Source organism: Pongo pygmaeus, chromosome 19, assembly GCF_028885625.2.
Source record: "Pongo pygmaeus isolate AG05252 chromosome 19, NHGRI_mPonPyg2-v2.0_pri, whole genome shotgun sequence".
Taxonomy (NCBI): domain Eukaryota; kingdom Metazoa; phylum Chordata; class Mammalia; order Primates; family Hominidae; genus Pongo; species Pongo pygmaeus.
In genome coordinates, this window is record NC_072392.2 from 68,775,362 (window position 1) to 68,793,353 (window position 17,992).

At 53.0% G+C, this 17,992-nt stretch overlaps 1 protein-coding gene across 1 annotated transcript in view; it reads right to left on the bottom strand.

Annotated features, from left to right (window-relative positions):
* Window positions 1-1,358: 1,358 nt before the first annotated feature.
* ITGA3 (integrin subunit alpha 3) overlaps window positions 1,359-17,992 on the bottom strand; it is a 33,916-nt gene continuing 17,282 nt past the window's right edge. The window contains exons 9-27 of the mRNA XM_063657169.1: window positions 17,278-17,366; window positions 17,002-17,138; window positions 16,748-16,834; window positions 15,754-15,821; window positions 15,545-15,681; window positions 14,806-14,955; window positions 14,603-14,700; window positions 14,162-14,309; window positions 13,836-13,904; window positions 13,157-13,236; window positions 12,998-13,075; window positions 12,350-12,452; window positions 12,018-12,200; window positions 11,719-11,841; window positions 10,909-11,022; window positions 9,849-9,947; window positions 3,969-4,094; window positions 3,472-3,613; window positions 1,359-2,731 (exon numbers count right to left, since the gene is read on the bottom strand). Coding sequence (XP_063513239.1) covers window positions 3,503-3,613; window positions 3,969-4,094; window positions 9,849-9,947; window positions 10,909-11,022; window positions 11,719-11,841; window positions 12,018-12,200; window positions 12,350-12,452; window positions 12,998-13,075; window positions 13,157-13,236; window positions 13,836-13,904; window positions 14,162-14,309; window positions 14,603-14,700; window positions 14,806-14,955; window positions 15,545-15,681; window positions 15,754-15,821; window positions 16,748-16,834; window positions 17,002-17,138; window positions 17,278-17,366 — 2,000 coding nt within the window. The 3' untranslated portion in view covers window positions 1,359-2,731; window positions 3,472-3,502. The remainder of the gene's footprint in view (window positions 2,732-3,471; window positions 3,614-3,968; window positions 4,095-9,848; window positions 9,948-10,908; window positions 11,023-11,718; window positions 11,842-12,017; window positions 12,201-12,349; window positions 12,453-12,997; window positions 13,076-13,156; window positions 13,237-13,835; window positions 13,905-14,161; window positions 14,310-14,602; window positions 14,701-14,805; window positions 14,956-15,544; window positions 15,682-15,753; window positions 15,822-16,747; window positions 16,835-17,001; window positions 17,139-17,277; window positions 17,367-17,992) is intronic.

The window sequence follows — 17,992 nt, forward strand, 5'->3', positions numbered from 1 at the left end:
CAAATCCCGGCACAGAAAGTGAGGAGGGGGAAAGGGGCGGACATTGGGCCCAGAACCCTGTTGTGAGCTGAGCACTGGTGGAGGGAGGTGGGGCAGACAGCTGCCACCACGAGGAGGCTGGGAGGCACCCAGGCATCAGGTAGGTCTCCCAGAACAGCCTGGGTCTGTGAGCTCTGAGCATATCTGACCTGGCTTCTACCTCCGCGCTTCTCTGGGTAGCAATTTCCAGCCTCCAGTGAAGTCTTGCCAAAGTTCACAGCCTTAAGGAAAATTAACAGAAGGACCTAGGCCACATTCCAAGTCACAGGGGGAACAGCCTTACTCCATTCCCCAGGCCTGTGTAGAGGGGACAAACCGAGGGCAGAGGAGGAAGCTGCTTTGGGAACCCAGGACATGGCAGGAAGCAAGGCGAAGGCTTGATCCATGTGCTGTGGCCATGTAAGCCAGGTGCTCAAACACTCCCAAAGAGCTTCTGAAAGACCAGAGCTCTCAGCTCCTGGAGGCTGGACCTTGTGACAGTTCAGTCTCTGCAGCCTTGGATCAGTGGTTTACCTTCTGATCTCTTATTGGCGCCTGGTGGTGGTTGTGGGGAAACCAAGGCAGAAAAGCAGGCTGTTATCTGAATTCAGCCCAACTAAGGGCTCTCCTCTCTCCACCCTTGCACCCAGCCTCCCTCCACAGCCTGCCAGGACTGCCTGTTCCTACAGCTGAGTAGCTTTTGCCTCTTCCCGACCCTGCACGCCGCCAGCTCTGCCTGCTTGTCCCTCCCCAGGGTCAGCGCACTGTCCTCCAAGAAGGCGTTCTGGGTTTCATCCAGGTCCCCCAAGGCTCACCCCTCATCTTCTGTTCTGGATCTCTATGACTGACCCTTAGATGAGAGGATTCCTGAGAGCAGGGGCCAGTGTCACCTCCATCAATCTTTTTATTTTTCTTTGAGACAGAGTCTTGCTCTGTCATTCAGGCTGGAGTGCAATGGCACGATCTCGGCTCACTGCAACCTCTGCCTCCTGGGTTCAAGTGATTCTCCTACTTCAGTCTCCCAAGTAGCTGGGATTATAGGCATGTGCCACTGCGCCCAGTTAACTTTTGTATTTTTAGTAGACACAGGGTTTCACCATGTTGGCCAGGCTGGTCTCGAACTCCTGACCTCAGGTGATCCGCATGCTTTGGCCTCCCAAAGTGCTGGGATTACAGGTGTGAGCCACTGCACCTGGCCACCTCCATCAATCTTTACCCTCAAACCTGCAAGTCCCCAGACCTGGCTTCATCTACCTAGGTGTTGGCTAGATGATATCATCATCCATTGACCCAGGGTTGGTAAAGGCTGGGGAGCGGGTGGAAGCAGATGCAGCTGCATACAAACTGGGAGCTGTTTATTGGTCGCCGTGAGAAGCCTATATACAAAGAAGGCACGAGGAGGGGGAGGGGGCATTCCCCTGCTACAGTACCATGGAAGGGGCTGGGGCTGGGGAGTGGGCCTGCCAACAGGCAGGGGTCAGCAGAGGTTTTCTGGAACTAGCCTCAGCTTCTCAAACGGGCCTTAGGACACAGCCCATGGGGGAGGGGGCAGAGCCAGGCTGGCTCTGAAAGCCAAGGATAGCTAAGAACTCCACGTCTAGGCCCCTGACACATGGTCAGCGTGGGGTCTGGCTGGATGGGGCGGGGCAGGGCCCCCTGCCTGTTCTACATTCAAGTGTCGCTCCCTCCGTGGTCTTGTAGGGTCTCTCTGGGGCCTTCTGAGGCTGGCTGGTAGTGGTGAGTCAGAAGTGGCATCTCCTCTGTATCCTCCCAGCATCTGTCTGTCCAGAATTGGTCTCCTCCTCTCTGTGGAGGATCCCACCGTGCCCCAGCACAGTGAGCCCAGGCTACCTTGCCGTTTGCCTGTCTTTGTTCCTTCCCGCCGCACTCCCTGTGAGTTCAGTCTGTGGCCAAGGAGAGAGGCTTTACAGAGACGCAGGAAAGAAAGCCTTTCTGGGACCTTCTTTCTAGTTCCTTTGCTGTTGGGTCTGAGCATGCCAGGTCCTCCAAGTGCCCCCATGGACAACCTTAGGCAGGACCCCCAGCTCTCTGGCATGGGTGTCACTGGGGGCCCACCAGCCAGGGGCCCAGGGGGCTGCTCCTTGTCAGTAGTTTTGACAGCAAAGTCAATCCAGTGACTGTGGCTGAAGATGGATCCAGTGTGAAACGGGGAGGTGTCACCACATTGCGGGGGCCTTTTCCTCTCGGCTCTGGTGGGAGGCTCTTTGGCTTGTTTTGGCGCTGGCAGAGGCTGAGACACGGCGAGCCCATGCACCATCCGTGATGCACCAGCACAGTCCACGAGCAGTGGGCCCCACGTGCGTCTAGGGCACAGGACCGCGGTGCGCTCGGCGTTGTAAGGTCCACAGCGCTGGCCCTCCTGTGGGAAGATCCCCAGGGCCAGACAGCATGTGCATGCTCTTGACGAGGTGTGTGTGCCTGAGCCTGCTGCTGCCAGCCAAAGGCGGTGGCCCCTGTGGACTGTCAGAGGCATAACTTATGATAAATAGGAAGAAAGGGGACACTGGGGGAGGAGGGGGTGGGATCAGGGAGGACGTCAGTAGTATCGGTCCCGAGTCTGCCAGCTGGTCACCCAGTGCTTCTTGGTGGGCAGGGTGCTCCCTGGAGGTGGGTAGCGCTCCTCCTCCCGGATCCGCACCGCGTGGTACTTGGGCATGATCTGATAATAGCGGGTCCGCTTAAAGAAGTCACACTGGAGTTGGAGGGAGAAGAGAAAGAACATCAGCATCCAGAGTTTGAGCCGCCAGGAAGGAGTGCCAGGCCTCTCCCTCTCCCACCCAGAACTCCTCAAAGCCAGAACTCTTGACCGAAACGCATCCCATCTCCCTGCGCTGAGATACAGAGGATGAGTATCTCCACCCCAGGCCCCAGAGGAAGAAGGAGTTGAGGAAGGCAGAGAGCAGAGGAAGAGGCAGATGGAGACCGAGGGCAGCTGCAGAGACAGTGGATGGAATGGCCAGGAAGACTGGGCAGTCTACCCTGACCACAATGTTGGGAGTGGGTCCATTTGTTATCCTGGAAGGGTTGCTCAGGAGGAAACAGGCTAGTTCCCAGGAGGAGGGTCTCTACTGCTCCCCTCCTTCCCTAGGGGTGGAAATGGGAGTGTAGAATTATTCTGGACACACCTGTGGTTTACAGAGATGGGGCCTGGCCTTGCCCTTGACCTTGTTCCAATCCCCAGAAAGCAAGGTCATCACAGAGAGGGTTTATGGCTCCCTCATGGGGTCCCAAGTCACCAAGGGGCTCAGAGGGAGGCTGATGAAAGCCAGACCAGGGGGCTGGAGGGACAGTCAGAGTGACCTGATCTTTGAGGTGGTGGTGGGGACAGAATGAGGTCAGAGCAGGCCCATAAGGGAAGAGGAGCAGACAGGACAGAGTCAGAGGCCCAGCCAGCTGTGGGGCTCGGGGAAGGGGGCCCGGAGGCCGTGTTACCCAGGTGGGCCGGGGGTGGGGGGCTGCCCCCTCAGTAGTCGTCGGTCAGCCTCTCTGTCTCTGACGGCTGGCTCTTCATCTCCGCCTTCTGCCTCTTAGCTTCATACAGGGCGCGAGTGCGGGCTCGCTTGAAGAAGCCGCACTGCGGAGGGGAGGAGGTGGGGACGGGCCATCAGGGGGGCGCTGGGCTATCCTCACCAGCAGCACTCGTGGACCAGGGCTTTAGGGCTGGGGAGCCTGGGGGCTGGGGCTCAGTCCCAGCTTGGTGGTGTGGTCAGAAGCCAGAGCTCCTGGGTCCCCCTTTCCAGCTTGTAGCTCCCCCCACTAACCCAGGCCAGGGGTGAGCCTGTAAGCTGGTGGGAGAAGGTGGAGAGGACAGGGAAGAAGGGTGGGGGTGAGACGGAAGGGAGGACCAGGATGGGGAGACGTGGGTTGGAGGAAGGGCTGGTGAGTGTGCTGGTGGAGGTCCCGGAGCAGGAGTGGGCTGGGCTACTAACCTTCCACAGCAGGAGGATGATCAGCCCCAGCAGCAGCAGCCCTGCACCCACGGCCACCAGCACCAGCCACAGCTCGATCTCGGCCGGCAGCTCCTCCACCAGCTCCGAGTCAATGTCCACGGAGAACTGGAGCGGGGAGAGGAGGACTCAGCCCTGTGTCAGCCTGCTTAGGCCCATCCTCACCCTTCCCATCCTAGCTGGGCCCAGGCACCTGCTGTTTGTCCTACTGCCAGTAGGGGGCAGCCTGGGACTGGAAAAAGCCTGTGCCTGCCCCACTGACAGCAGGTCCAGTGGTCCTTCCTGCTTCTCCCAGGCACAGACTTGACTCCAGAGGAGCAGCCTCAGATCTGGGAGGTGGCCTGGAGTCTGGGTGTGTGACCCACACATCTGGGCCTGGGGACCAGCTCCTTCCCTGATGAGCTGTGTGACCTTGGACAAGTAATTGCACCCCTCTGAATCTCATGCTTTCTGCTTTCTGATGAGGGGGATCATAATGACTACCTCATAGAATAGCAGAACGGCCAAAAGCAGGGGTTCTGGAGCCACATTACCTGGGTTCTAGCCCAGCTTTGCTATTCACGAGCTGTGTGACCTTGGCAAGTTACTTAACCTCTCTGTTGTTCATCTGTAAAATGGGAATATTACCTATCTCATAGGTTGCTGGGGAGAATTAAGTGTGTTTGATATAAGAAAACTGCTTAGAGCAACACCTGCTACACAGCAAGCACTCCATAAATATTCACCAAAAAAACCTCACAAAGAATTCATAGTGTATAGTCCCATTCTTTTTATTTTATTTTATTTTTTGGAGACAGAGTTTTGCTCTGTTGCCCAGGCTGGCGTGCAATGGTGGAATCTTGGCTCACCACCAGCTCTGCCTCCCGGGTTCAAGTGATTCTCCTGCCTCAGCCTCCCGAGTAGCTGGGATTACAGGCACGCACCATCACACCTGGCTAATTTTGTATTTTTAGTGGAGACGAGGTTTCACCATGTTGGTCAGGCTGGTCTCGAACTCCCGACCTCAGGTGATCCGCCCACCTCGGCCTCCCAAAGTGCTGGGATTACAGGCGTGAGCCACCATGCCCGGCCGATAGTCCCATTCTTTTTCTTCCCCTACAATGGAGATAAATATGGATGTGTGTGTATATGAGGTTTTTTGTTTTTTTTGAGACAGAGTTTTGCTCTGTTGCTGAGGGTGGAGTGCAGTGGCACAATCTCGGCTCACTGCAACCACTGCCTCCCAGGTTCAAGCAATTCTCCTGCCGCAGCCTCCCAAGTACCTGAAATTACAGGCGTGCACCACCATGCCCAATTAATTTTTGTATTTTTAGTAGAGACAGGGTTTCACCATGTTGGCCAGGCTGGTCTCAAACTCCTGACCTCAGGTGATCCACCTGCCTTGGCCTCCCAAAGTGCTGGGATTACAGGTGTGAGCCACTGCGGCCAGCCGTGTTTGTTCTGACTATACATGATTTTCACTTCTTTTAAAATTATTTTGATGATTTTTTAAAAAATACAGATGATATAAAGAAAACTAAAGGTTCCCAGTTATATATATATAATCTAATATATATATATATAATAAATATATAATATATATATTTTTTGAGACAGAGTTCCATTCTGTTGCCCAGGCTGGAGTGCAGGGGCACAATCTTGGCTCACTGCAACCTCTGCCTCCTGGGCTCAAGCAATTCTCCTGCCTCAACCTCCTGAGTTGCTGAGATTACAGGTGCCCACCACCACAACCAGCTAATTTTTGTATTTTTACTAGAGACGGGTTTCACCATGTTGGCCAGGCTGGTCTTGAACTCCTGACCTCAAGTGGTCCACCTGCCTCGACCTCCCAAAGTGCTGGGATTACAGGTGTGAGCCACCATGCCCAGCTGGTTCCCAGTAATTTTAATATCTAGAAATTACTATATCTGTAATCTCTGGTGAATCTCTTTCCATAGTTTTAAATATGGAATATTGATATGATCTACATAAATGGGATCATGTCACATACACCCTTCAGCAACCTCCCTTCCTCCCTCCCTTCCTTCCTTTTCTTTCTTTCTTTTTTTTTTTTTTTAAGACAGTCTCATTCTGTCGCCCAGGCTGGAGTGCAGTGGCGCGATCTTGGCTCACTGCAACCTCTGTCTCCTGGGTCCAAGCAATTCTCCTACCTCAGCCTCCCAAGTAGCTGGGATTACAGGCGCCCGCCACCACCCCAGCATTTTTAGTAGAACCGGGGTTTCACCACGTTGGCCAGGCTGGTCTCGAACTCCTGACCTCAGGTGATCTGCCTGCCTCGGCCTCCCAAAGTGCTGGGATTACAGGCGTAAGCCACCGCGCCCGGTCTCTTTCTTTTCTTTTTAAGACAGGGTCTCACTGTGTTGCTCAGGCTAGAGTGCAATAAACACAAACATGAATCACTGGAGACTCCACCTCCTGGGCTCAAGTGATTCTCCTGCCTCAGCTCCAGTGTAGCTGGGACCACGTGCCACCACATCCAGATAATTTCTTGATTTTTTTTGTAGAGATGGGTCTCACTTTGTTACCCAGGATAGCCTCAAACTCCTAGGCTCAAGCGATCCTCCTACCTTGGCCTCCCAAAGTGTTAGGATTACAGGCATGAGCCACCATGCCCAGCCAGCAACCTGTTTTTTTTTCACTTAATATCATCATCTTTTCACGTCAATTGGTAAAGATCAGCCTAATCTCTTCTGAGGACTGCACAGTCATTGAAGGAAATGTACCATAATTTATTGAACCAATCTCCTACTGAAAGACATTTAGATTGTTTCCAACTTTCTGCCATTATAAATAATTCTCTAAAATATCCCCATATATTTATCTTTGTATACTTGTCCTATTAGCTCCTTACAATATATTCTCATGTACTGGATCTAAGGAAATGGGCACTTTAAATTTTAATAGATACTGAAAACTTCATCTCCTAAAAGAATCTACCAATTTATCATCCAAATCAATAGCATTTCTCTCCACCTCACCAGCATTAGACAGCATTATTCTTTTTTTTTTTTTTTTTTTTTTTTTTGAGACAGAGTCTCACTCTGTCATCCAGGCTGGAGTGCAGTGGAGTGATCTTGGCTCGCTACATTTATCTCTTAGGTTCAAGCGATTCTTCTGTCTCAGCCTCCTGAGTAGCTAGAATTACAGGCATGCACCACCATGCCCAGTTAATTTTTGTATTTTTAATAGAGATGGGGTTTCACCATGTTGCCCAGGCTAGTCTCGAACTGAACTCAAATGACCCACCCGCCTTGGCCTCCTAAAGTGCTGGGATTACAGGTGTGAGCCACAGCACCTGGCCAGCATTATGTTTTTAAATATTTCCCAATCTGATAGGCAAGAAAAATCTTATTGCTATGATTTATATTTCTTTATGAGCAAGATGAACATTTGTATTTCACCCTATGTATGCTGCCTATTGATATCCTTTATATATTAAAAAATTCATATCAATATTTTGTCATATATGCTGTAAACATTTTTAAAAAGCAGTATATCATTTGCCCATTTAGTTTCCTTTTTTTTTTTTTTTTTTTTTTTTTTTTGAGGCAAGGTGTCACTCTGTCACCCAGGCTGGAGTACAGTGGCATGATCACGGCTCACTGCAGCCTCAACCTCCTGAGCTCAAGCGATTCTCCTGTTCTCCTGCCTCAGCCTCCCAAGTAGCTGGGATTATAGGTGCGCACCACCACACCCAGCTAATTTTTGTTTTTATTTGTAGAGATAAGGTCTCACCATGTTGCCCAGGCTGGTGTGGAACTCCTGGGCTCAAGCAATCTGCCTGCCTCAGTCTCCAAAGTGCTGGGATTACAAGTGTGAGCCACCGTGCCCAGCCTCTTTTAGTTTCTTTACTATCTCTTTTGCTGTATACAGATTTAAATTTTCATAGAGTCTAATTTATCAAATTTTTCCTGTGACTTCTGGGTTTATAACTCACTCTTCCCATAATTAAAGGTTACTATTAAAGTGTTCTCTATATTGTATCCTGGCATGTTAGGTTTTAATTGCTACATGTAGAACGTCAATCTAACTCTATTTTTGTTTATGGTGTGAAGTAGAGGTTTGTCTTTATTTTCCAAATGTGTTCTCCCAACACTACTTAATAATCTACCTTTCGCCACGGATTAAAAATGCCATCTATATCATAAAGCTCTATTTTGTTCCACTGATCTTTCTGGCCCTTCTTCTACCTCTTCTATACTACATTAATTGATCTTAGGAAATGTACAATAATGTACATAACCAACCCTGCGTTCATCTGCCTATAAGTATCTCCCACGTATCTTCACTTATACCCTTTTCACAACAAATTATTAGCAATTTTGTATTTATTCTTCTAGATGCAACTTAGATTCAAGATTGGGAACTTCTTTTTCAAGTTTCCTGAATCCTACTGAGACTGGAATAATTTGGGTGGGAAGATCTGACAACTTGATAATACAATATTGACTTTTTTCTAATCATTACTCAAGTTTTTGTTGCATATTTGTTATATTTATTCCCAGATGCTCTATCACTTTTCTGATGAATTTGAATGGGATCTTTTCAACTATACTTTTGATTGGTTATTGCTAGCATGTAGGAAACCTAGGGGGTTTGGGTATTTTGATCTTGTTTTGACCTCTTGGACTTCCTGAATTATCTTATTGGGTCTAATAGCTTTTTGGGCCGGATGTGGTAGCTAATACCTGTAATCTCAGTGTTTGGGGAGGCTGAGGTGGGAGGACTACTTGAGACCAGGAGTTCAAGACCAGCCTGGGCAGCACAGTGAGACCTCATGTCTATTAAAAATAAAAAATTAGGCCAGGCACGGTGGCTCATGCCTGTAATCCCAGCACTTTGGGAGGCCGAGGCAGGTGGATCATGAGGTCAGGAGATCGAGACCATCCTGGCTAACATGGTGAAACCCTGTCTGTATTAAAAATACAAAAATTAGCCAGACGTGCTGGCGGGCGCCTGTAGTCCCAGCTACTTGGGAGGCCAAGGCGGGAGAATGGCGTGAACCAGGGAGGCGGAGCTTGCAGCGATTGCGCCACTGCATTCCAGCCTGGCCACAGAGCGAGGCTCCGTCTCAAAAAAAAAAAAATAAAAATAAATAAATAAATAAATAAATAAATTAGCTGGGCATTGTGATACATGGCTGTAGTCTCAGCTACTCAGGAGGCTGAGGTGGGAGGATTTCTTGAGCCCAGGAGTTCAGGACTACACTGCATTCCAGCTGGGGCAACAGAGTGACACCGTCTCTGAAGCAAAATAAAATAAAATAATAGCTTTTCCATTGCTTCTCTTTTCTGCTACGTAGATGATGACATCATCTGTCAATACTGACCAGGTTCTCATGGCTGAACGTCCCTCCGATCTGCCTTGATATCCTGCCTTTCTCTCTATATATACATATTGCCTGTGGCCAGAAGCTCACAGGTCCATAGTGGATGTGACAATGGGTGAGATAATCAGGAGACCCACATTCCAGCCCCTGACAAGCTGTGCCACTTTGGGGAGGCCACTCAAGTCTCTCTAGGCCTCAGCCTCTCAGCCATAAAATAGAGAGGCAATCCCAGCCCTACTCTTCATGGAGACGTTGTGCAGATCAAAGAAGCTAATGCAGTGGTTCTCGGCCCTGGCTGCACATTAGCATCACTCGGGGGACCTTTAAACGCAGCAATCCCGGAATCCACTCCCAGGGACTCGGGTTAATTGCTCTGGGTGCAGTCCAGACACCAGAACTCCTCCAGATAACTCTTACCGTGCGGCCAAGATTGAGAACCATACGGCTGAAGTGCGTCAATGTGCTCTGAAAAGATGCCCTGTACTCCCAAGCTCTGGCTGGAGACTGCTGTCCTAGTGAACACACGCACTCACCCACGTGGTCTTGTTCTCCATGTTGATGGTGGGGATGCTGGTTCGGAGGAATAGGGTAGCCCAGCCATTTACTCGGACTCGGTCAAAGTCTCTGTAATCCTGGATGGGGAGTGGGGTGGGTCAAGAGGAACACTTGACACTTCTCTGAGCTTCCCTCCGACCCTAAGCATCCCCACCCCATCACCCTCCCACCAGGTAGCATCCTTAAGCAGCACCCCAAAGGATCTGTTCAGTCAGGCCTCCCCTCCACACACAAATGCACATCATTCATTTATTTGTTCATTCATTTGTGCGTCAGGTCCTGTGCTGGATGCTGGGGACAACCGAAACAATGAAGGTCACAGTCTAGGTCAGGCCTGTGGGCTAAATCTGGACTGGCACCTGCTGTTGTAAATGAAGTATTTTTGGCGCACGGCCACACCCATTCATTTGTCTATGGCTGTTTGTGTGGTGCGCTGGCAGTACTGAGTAGTTGCAACAGAAACTCTATGGACTGCCAAGTTGAAAAGATTTCTAATCTAGTCATGTACGGAAAAAGTTTGGTCTAGATGGCATGAGAAAGTGGGCACGTGAGGCATTGCAACCCAGAGTCGAGCGTGATAAATGGCATGTGTGGCTTCTGAGAAAGTTAGGTGGGTGGCCATTGGAAGAGAGGTCATTTTCAGCTGGAAAAGCCAGAAAAGACCTCATTGATGGTGAAGCACCTGACAGGGACCTTGAAAACTAAATAGGGGTTTACACGCAGAGATAAAAGAGGGGAAATGAGCATTCCAGGGTTAAGGAACACCCTGGGGAAGGGCATGGAGGTGGGAAAGTAATGGACACATAACAGAATAATGGACACGAGAAAGGTCATTTTGGCTGGGGACAAACACATACACATACATGCAGAGACATGCAAACAACACACACACACACACACACACACACACACACACACACACACACACACACACACACACACACACAGAGCCCTGCTATGACCCTGGACTCGCCCTCTCCCTGTGGTTCTCCCCCTCAGGGTGGATGGTAGGAGAGACCTTCAGACCCAGGCACTGACCTCGATGAAGGTGCTGTTCCACACTCGTGCCTTCACAGTCACGTTGGTGACAATGGGGGCATCAGGGATGGGGCACTCTAGCCACACACAGTGGGCGCGCCCTGTGGCACAGGTCTGAGGCGGGCAGGGAACACAAGACGTGACATAGTCTGAGTCTCCAGATTCTTCATGCGTCACTCCTTACCTCCCGCCCCTTCCAGGCTTTGTCTCACCCCTGGGTGACCCAAAGGGGTCTGACATCCTTTCACTCATGCACACATCCCCCAACCTCACAGTTATGCATTTCAGACACACTCTTTGGGCCAAGCTCATATAATGCCAGGCACATGGATAACATGGAATCTGGCCCCTGCTTGTGTAAACAGGGCCCAACTGCCTACACCTGCTTCCCAGCCAGCCCCTGGGACACCACCTCTCACTCTCCACCCAGCTAGGCTTCAACCGGCTTGCCAGGCCCGCTCTCCTCTCCTTTCCTGCAGAGGGCACACGCACCACCCACCATGCCCTGCCTGACACTGCCTCCTGCCGGCCAAAGCTCTGAGCAGCTCTATCGCCCCCAACAGGCTGGGGTTCCTTGGAGCAGAGCCAGTGCCTCCTCATTTGGTCCCTTGTCTTCCATGCTCCCCCATCAGAGTGGGGAACCCTCTGAGGGCAGGAGGTGAGGCTCCCTGCTCCGTCTGGAGGCTCCCAAGAGCAGGGGCCTCATCACCTCATCACACTGAGGTCTCCCTTGCTTTGTGTGCCCCTGGTGCCCAGGCACCCTGTGACGGGGTGGATGCAATCCCCTCCAACCTCGCCCTGGCCACTCACCAGCACAGTCTCAGACTTGGCTTTTTTGGCAGCAGCCAGAGTGACAGGTGGGGGGCCCTGGCCTCCCCCTGGATCCAGCTGTCGCCGCCTGCGCTGTGGGGATGATGGCCTGTCCCCAGGGTCCTGGAGAGGAAATACAAGATTTGCTGGCAGGGCAGAGGAAGAATTGGGAGCAGGGTTGCAGGAGAGGAAAGGGTAGGAGAGACAGGTTGCCAAAGGGGTATGAGGGGAGGGAGGGGAAGACACTGGCCTTTCTGCCCTGTAGCATGCAAATGAAATATCCCTGATAGTGTCCTTACAGAAAGAGTGAGGTTGAGAGGGTTGATAAGGTCTCCAGGTGGTTGGCAGGGCCAGGACCCATTGCCATGGACGGTGATCTCCGTGGGATACAGCAGCCACTTGCCATTGCTGACTTCGTAGGGCCACTCCAGACCTAGGACCAGGGTCCCCAGGCCCACCAGCCCCTCCCCCATTGGGCCCACCTGTGGGCACAAGATGTGTCATAGTCATTATCTCCTGGAAAACCACCTCCATCTTACCAACCCCCAACCCTCCCACCTTCAGACCCCAGAGAAAATAAAAATAATCCTTCCTAGAAGTCCCCAGCCCAGGACTCCAGCGAGCCCCTTACCTGGAATTCATACTTGAGGGGGCTTCCTACATCCTCCACAGTTTTCATGCCAGACTCGCCCATCACTGTCCCCCCAAAGAAGCTTTGTAGCCGGTGATTTACCCTAGGGGTAAGAAGGATGCTGGAGTCATGGGGGACAGGAGATGAGGGCCCTGGCAGAGGGGGGTGGGCACCAAAGCTGGTTAACTATATCCCCTCCGACATCAGGCACCTCAATAGAAACCTCAGCTCTGCATTTACCAGCTTTATGGACTCAAGCAAGCTATTTATCCTCTCTGAGCCTCAGTCTCCTCATCTGTAAAATGGACTTAATCATAGCTGTTGTATCACAGGGCTGCTGTGAGAAGTCATTGAGATGATGTATATAAAATCCTTAGCACAATGAGCTCTTATAAAATGGTAGGGACAACACCTTAGCCCTGGGGTTGCTGATTCCTCCATTTCTGCCTGCTTTACAGGGGGAATAGTAATGGTAACAATAATGATAGTGATTGTTGTTGTTAAGAAAAGGATGATCCAGGGAAAGTGGAGGCCTGAGGACTCTGGGCCAAGGGAGGGGTCAGAGGAGCTTGGGAGATACCTTGGGGATAGGGAACCCCAGTTTAGGCACAGCAGGCTGGGGTGGGGGTGGTAGAGAGTGGTACCCACATGCTAAGCGAGGTCTGGAGTGTATAGTCCACCAGCAGAGTGAGGGTCATGGGCCACAGGTTGTCCTGGTGACTTGACCTTGGGAGGAAATGCAGGGGGTAGGAAGGTGATCCAGGATACCTCAGCCCTGACCCAGACTGGCTTTTCGAGGTCACTCACGTGGAGAGCTGCAGCTGCACCTGAAGGTCCCTTGTGTGCAGGGTCACCCCGATGACCTCGAAGGCGATGAGAAGCTCCATCTGCCACAAGGGTCAGGGAGGCAGAGAGTGGCATATGGGGCCTGGCGGGGGTGATGTCATAGGGAAGGAGGGGATGCACACTATTCTAGTTGGCTTTCTGGCGTTCTCCTCCTCCTCCTGTTCTGGGAGAGGGGTCTCTACCTCCCCACCCCACCTCTGTCTCCCTTTCCCCCTTTTTCTCCATCAGGTCACATCTCTGCTACTTTTGAGCTACATAACCTTGACCAGGTAACTGAAACTTTCTAAGTCTGTGTTTCCTCTTCTGTAAAAGAGCATCTACCTCCTCAGAAGGCTGTGAGAATTATATCATATCAAAGAAGCAGAGTGTTGGGCTCAGGGGCTGGCACACAGTTGGTGCTTGGTCAAACTGGTTTCCTCCCCTCCACCTGCTCTAGCTTTGTGCACAGCTCCCTAGCAGCCCCATTTGTCTTAGTTTCTGGGCCTCTTCTCACCCTCTACTGAGTCTCTTCTCCCGCACTGTGGCTCTCCGCTTCGAGGGAGCCCAGAAAGCAGGCAGGCAGAGACTAGAAGGACAAGGAGCTAATCAGAGGAGCAGCCCGGGACCCAGGAGGACTGGGAGGATGTGGCCAAGTGCTCACCCTCTGGTTGCGTTTGAAGGGGTTCCCCAGCTCGCAAAAGATGGTCTCATTAGCTTGGCAGGCCCCAGGCTGAGGAAAGAAGGTGAATAAGGTCAGGGTCGGGTCAAAGTAGGGCTTGTCCTCCCTCCTCTGTGGTGCAAGGTCAGAAGCCCTAGAGCTTGAGAGCCAGATTCTCCAAGCAGCAGAGACGCTAAGGCCCCCAAGGAGGCCCAGACCAGAAGAGGGGGGCACGTGGCAGACGACAACACCTGCACAGGACACGCATATGGGGATGCAAAGACGCGGGGAGCCCTGCTTGGGCTCTGAGCCGGCCGGCGGGCACTCACGGGGCGCACTGAGGACAGCAGCAGGGCGGGAGGCACCACCAGGGTGAGCAGCGCCTCGTGGGCGTCCTCCCCGGAGCGCTCCGAGGTCCGGGTGTTCGTCACGTTGATGCTCAGGAGCAGTTTCCGGACGTCTCTGCTGTACTGGAGCCTGAGAGCAGGAGCCCAGGACTCAGCCAAGAGCCCCGCCCCCAGGGCCCTCCGGGATCAACTAGGCCCCGCCCCTGGGGTCTCCTAGGTAAGAAAAGCCCATCTTGGGACAGCCAGGCCCCGCCCTCTAGTCGCACCTGGAGGAGAAAGCCCCGTTTCTGACCATCCCACCTGTTCCTGCTAAAGCCCTGTCCCTCGGGCTCGCCTTGCCATGAGGCCCCGCCCCCACCCTGCCAGTTAATGAGGCCCCGTCCCACCCTTGGCCGATTAACTCGGCCGGCGGCCCACAGCCACCTGCTCAGCTTCTGCTGCTGCTCTGACACGAAGGCTGCCCGCATCTGCAAGTTGCTCTCACACTTGTTGTCAGGCCCGCACTCCTTCTGGAACTGGACCTGGGGGGTGGCCGGAGGCGTGAGGGCCGCACCACCCCCAGTGCCCTCTCGCCCCGCCGCCCTCCTGGCCTCTGGTCTTCCAGTCCAGGCGCCAGCCCCACCCACCTCAGTGTGGTTCTCCAGAGCCTGTGCCTGGTTGAGGATCGGGTAGGCGTCCAGGGACCGCAGCCCCAGCCGGGGGCGATCGGGCATCCGCAAAGGTAAAGAATAGTTCATGGAGATGATGATGGGGCGGAGTTTGTCACGGAGGTTGTCCTGGGGAGAGAGGGTGAGCTGAGCCCGGCCCTGCACTGCTCCCTGCCCCAGCTGAATCCTCACACCACCCTGAACCCCAGAGAAGAGCTGGACCCCCCTCCACCCTGAAAACCTTACAGTTAGGCTGAACTCCCTCCAGTCCGGTCGCCAAACTGCGACTTCCTACTATCCTGACCTTCCAAGAGGAGAGACAGGTCTTCTCCTCCTCAAAAGTCCCTTCACCTCCCCATCCACAGGGTCCCCAGGTTGAGCTCTCCCCTTCCACCCTGATGTCCCAGAGAGGGACTGAGCTTGCTCCCTACTCAGGGACCCCTTTTCCCAGAGGTGGGCTGAGCCAAGAGCTCCCACACTCCTCACTTTCCTTGGAGGTAATAAGCCCTTTGGCCCCATCCCCACCCCAAAGATCTCCATCTCTCCTCATGTGTGGGTGCTGTACACTGTACTCCTACAAACCAATAGCCTTCCAAACCGATGTCCCCAACCTCTGTCTCTGGGGAGACCCCTGTCCCTCACCCTTGATCTAGGGGGACACTGGCCACCTCCTCCAGGGACCTGGGAGCCCTCATCCTGCCCCTTGCTCCTCCCTCACCATCAGGAGCAGCTCCAGCTTCTGGCAGCGCATTTCCGGCATGGAGAAGAAGCCGTGGAAGACAGCGGACTCACTGCCGGCAAAGCGGAGCCGGGGCGGGCGGCGGTCCCTGTCGGCCTCCAGAGTGTAGGCCAGGGCTACAGGTAGACAGGGTGGTCAGCAAGGGGACAGGGGAGCGTACCCCTTTTACGCTGCACCCCAGCACTCACTGATGTTTCGCCTGTAGTTGGGGTTCCCGGCACTCTGGTTGTAAGCAAAGCACAGCTCCACTTGCACACTGTTGGAGGGATGTACAGGAGGGCGGGTCACAGTGGGACACACACGTCCAGGCCCTAGCTCTCGCCTCTGTACTGGGCAAAGGGAAACCGAGGCCCTTCTGGAGAGAGGCAGGGACAAAACTGGGGAGTCCACAAAGCAGGTCTGTGGTGTCCCTGACCCCTTCCCTTCCACTCCCCTTAGAGCCAAAGAAAACAGGGTTAGAGGTCACTAATGGGGAAACTGAGGCCCAGGGCCCAGAAGGACTTGTCTGAAGTCCTCAGTCAGTTGGTGGCCCAGCCCAGTCTTGAACCTAGGTCGGCCAATCCCCAGTCCAGGTCTCCTTGCACCAACCACCCCATTTCCCTGCTCTGTCTGCCTTTGTCTTCTGATCCAAAATCCTCATTCACTTAAAGACCTTGGGGTCATCGCCATCATTACTGTCACTTTCTTAGCAACTAACATTTTTTGAGCACTTCGGGTATACACAGTGCTGTGCTAAGGACTTTTTGTATATTCTCTCATTTAATTATCACAACAACCCTGTGAATCAGTTATTATCAATTCTGTTCTACAAGCAAGAAATCTGAGCCTAAGAGGGATTAGTAATTCGCCTGAGGAGACTCTCCTCCATATCCATCCACTTAAATGCATCCTCCTTCCCAGAGCCCATTCCCGCCCCTGCACTGGCATAGCTGGGATTTGAATCAGGCCGTCCAGAGCTCCCACCTTGAACCACTATACTCTACTGCTCCCCACTTCATCCATTACCCTCTTAACAAGGAATTTTGCTTTTTAATGAGGTTGGGTAGAGAGGGCAAATGCTGGCCCCAAGAATCACATTTCTAAAGGTGGGATGTCAGGAGGCCAGGGGAGGGGTTTGGGAGCTTCGGCCCCTCCTGGCCTGCCTATAAATAAATGAGGAGTAGGTGGGCAGAGCAATCTCACCAAGAGGTGGCCGTGCAAAGTGCAGGGTCCAGCACAGCTGGCCTGGCCACCAAGGTCTTGTGGACGATGTTGATGACGGGCCGGGCCCTGCAGAGACAACAGAGCCAGACAGATATCAGTGCCTCCTGCCTGCCCCAGGCCAGAGTTGGGGCCCAGGCTTCCAAGGAGCTAGCGTAAACATGGACACAGATGGGAATCCGTGCAGACAAAGATGAAGAAGAGAAAGACCCTTCTTCACTGGCCTCCTGGCTCACCGCAGCAGCACAATGTGGTCTGACAGGCTTCCCACTAGAAGGTCTGGGTAGAAGTTCTCATCCACATCCATCTGCCCACTGAGGGAATAGCCGAAGGTGGCCAAGCCAGGCAGTCCCAGCTTCTCTCCATGGATTACCTGGGGGCAGGGGAAAGTGGTGGGGGCAGGCTCTGGAGAGCAGGGCCCAGGGGGCTACAGGGAAGGGGTGGGTGAAGGAAAGCAAGGAAGGCCCATCTTGGCTGGTAGGGGCAGCAGACCCATCCCCGTCTCTCTGTACCTGCTGGGGCTGTCTGAGGAGCCCCTTAGAGCTACTGTGATAGATGTACACTTTGCCCAAGCCTTCAAACGGAGCTCCCACGGCAATATCTGCAGAATAAAAGGCAAGACACGGTCACCCAGGTACTCTGGGCCCCACGTCTCCCTAACTCTTTGCTCCAGGCCATAGAGCCCAGCACAGAACCGATCCTGGCCTGATTGATGGGCAGTGCTCAGAGCATCAGAGACAGAGCAGAGCTCTGTAGCTCAGGATGAACACTGGGACCATCTGGAGCCCAGCTTCCTCCTATCATGGGTGGGAAAGTAGGTTCAGGAGATGACAAGTGACTCTACCAGATAGTTGTCAAGCATTGAGTGTGTGTGTGTGTGTGTGTATGTGTGTGTGTGTGTGTTTAAAGACAGTGTCTCGCTCTGTGACCCAGGCTGGAGTGCAGTGACGCAGTCATAGCTCACTGCAGCCTCAACCTCCTGGACTCAAGTGATCCTCCCACCTCAGCCTCCCGAGTAGCTGGGACAGGCACACACCACCACACCCAGCTATTCATTTAATTTTCACGAGAGTGCTGTGGGGTGGGTACTATTGTCCCCCCACTTTATAGATAAGGAGACACTCCAAAAACCCAGAGTTGCACAACTAATGAGTGTAGAGAAGAGAAAATTTGAGCCCAGGGCTGTCTCACAGCAGGGGCTGGGATTTTAACCACAACACTACAGTG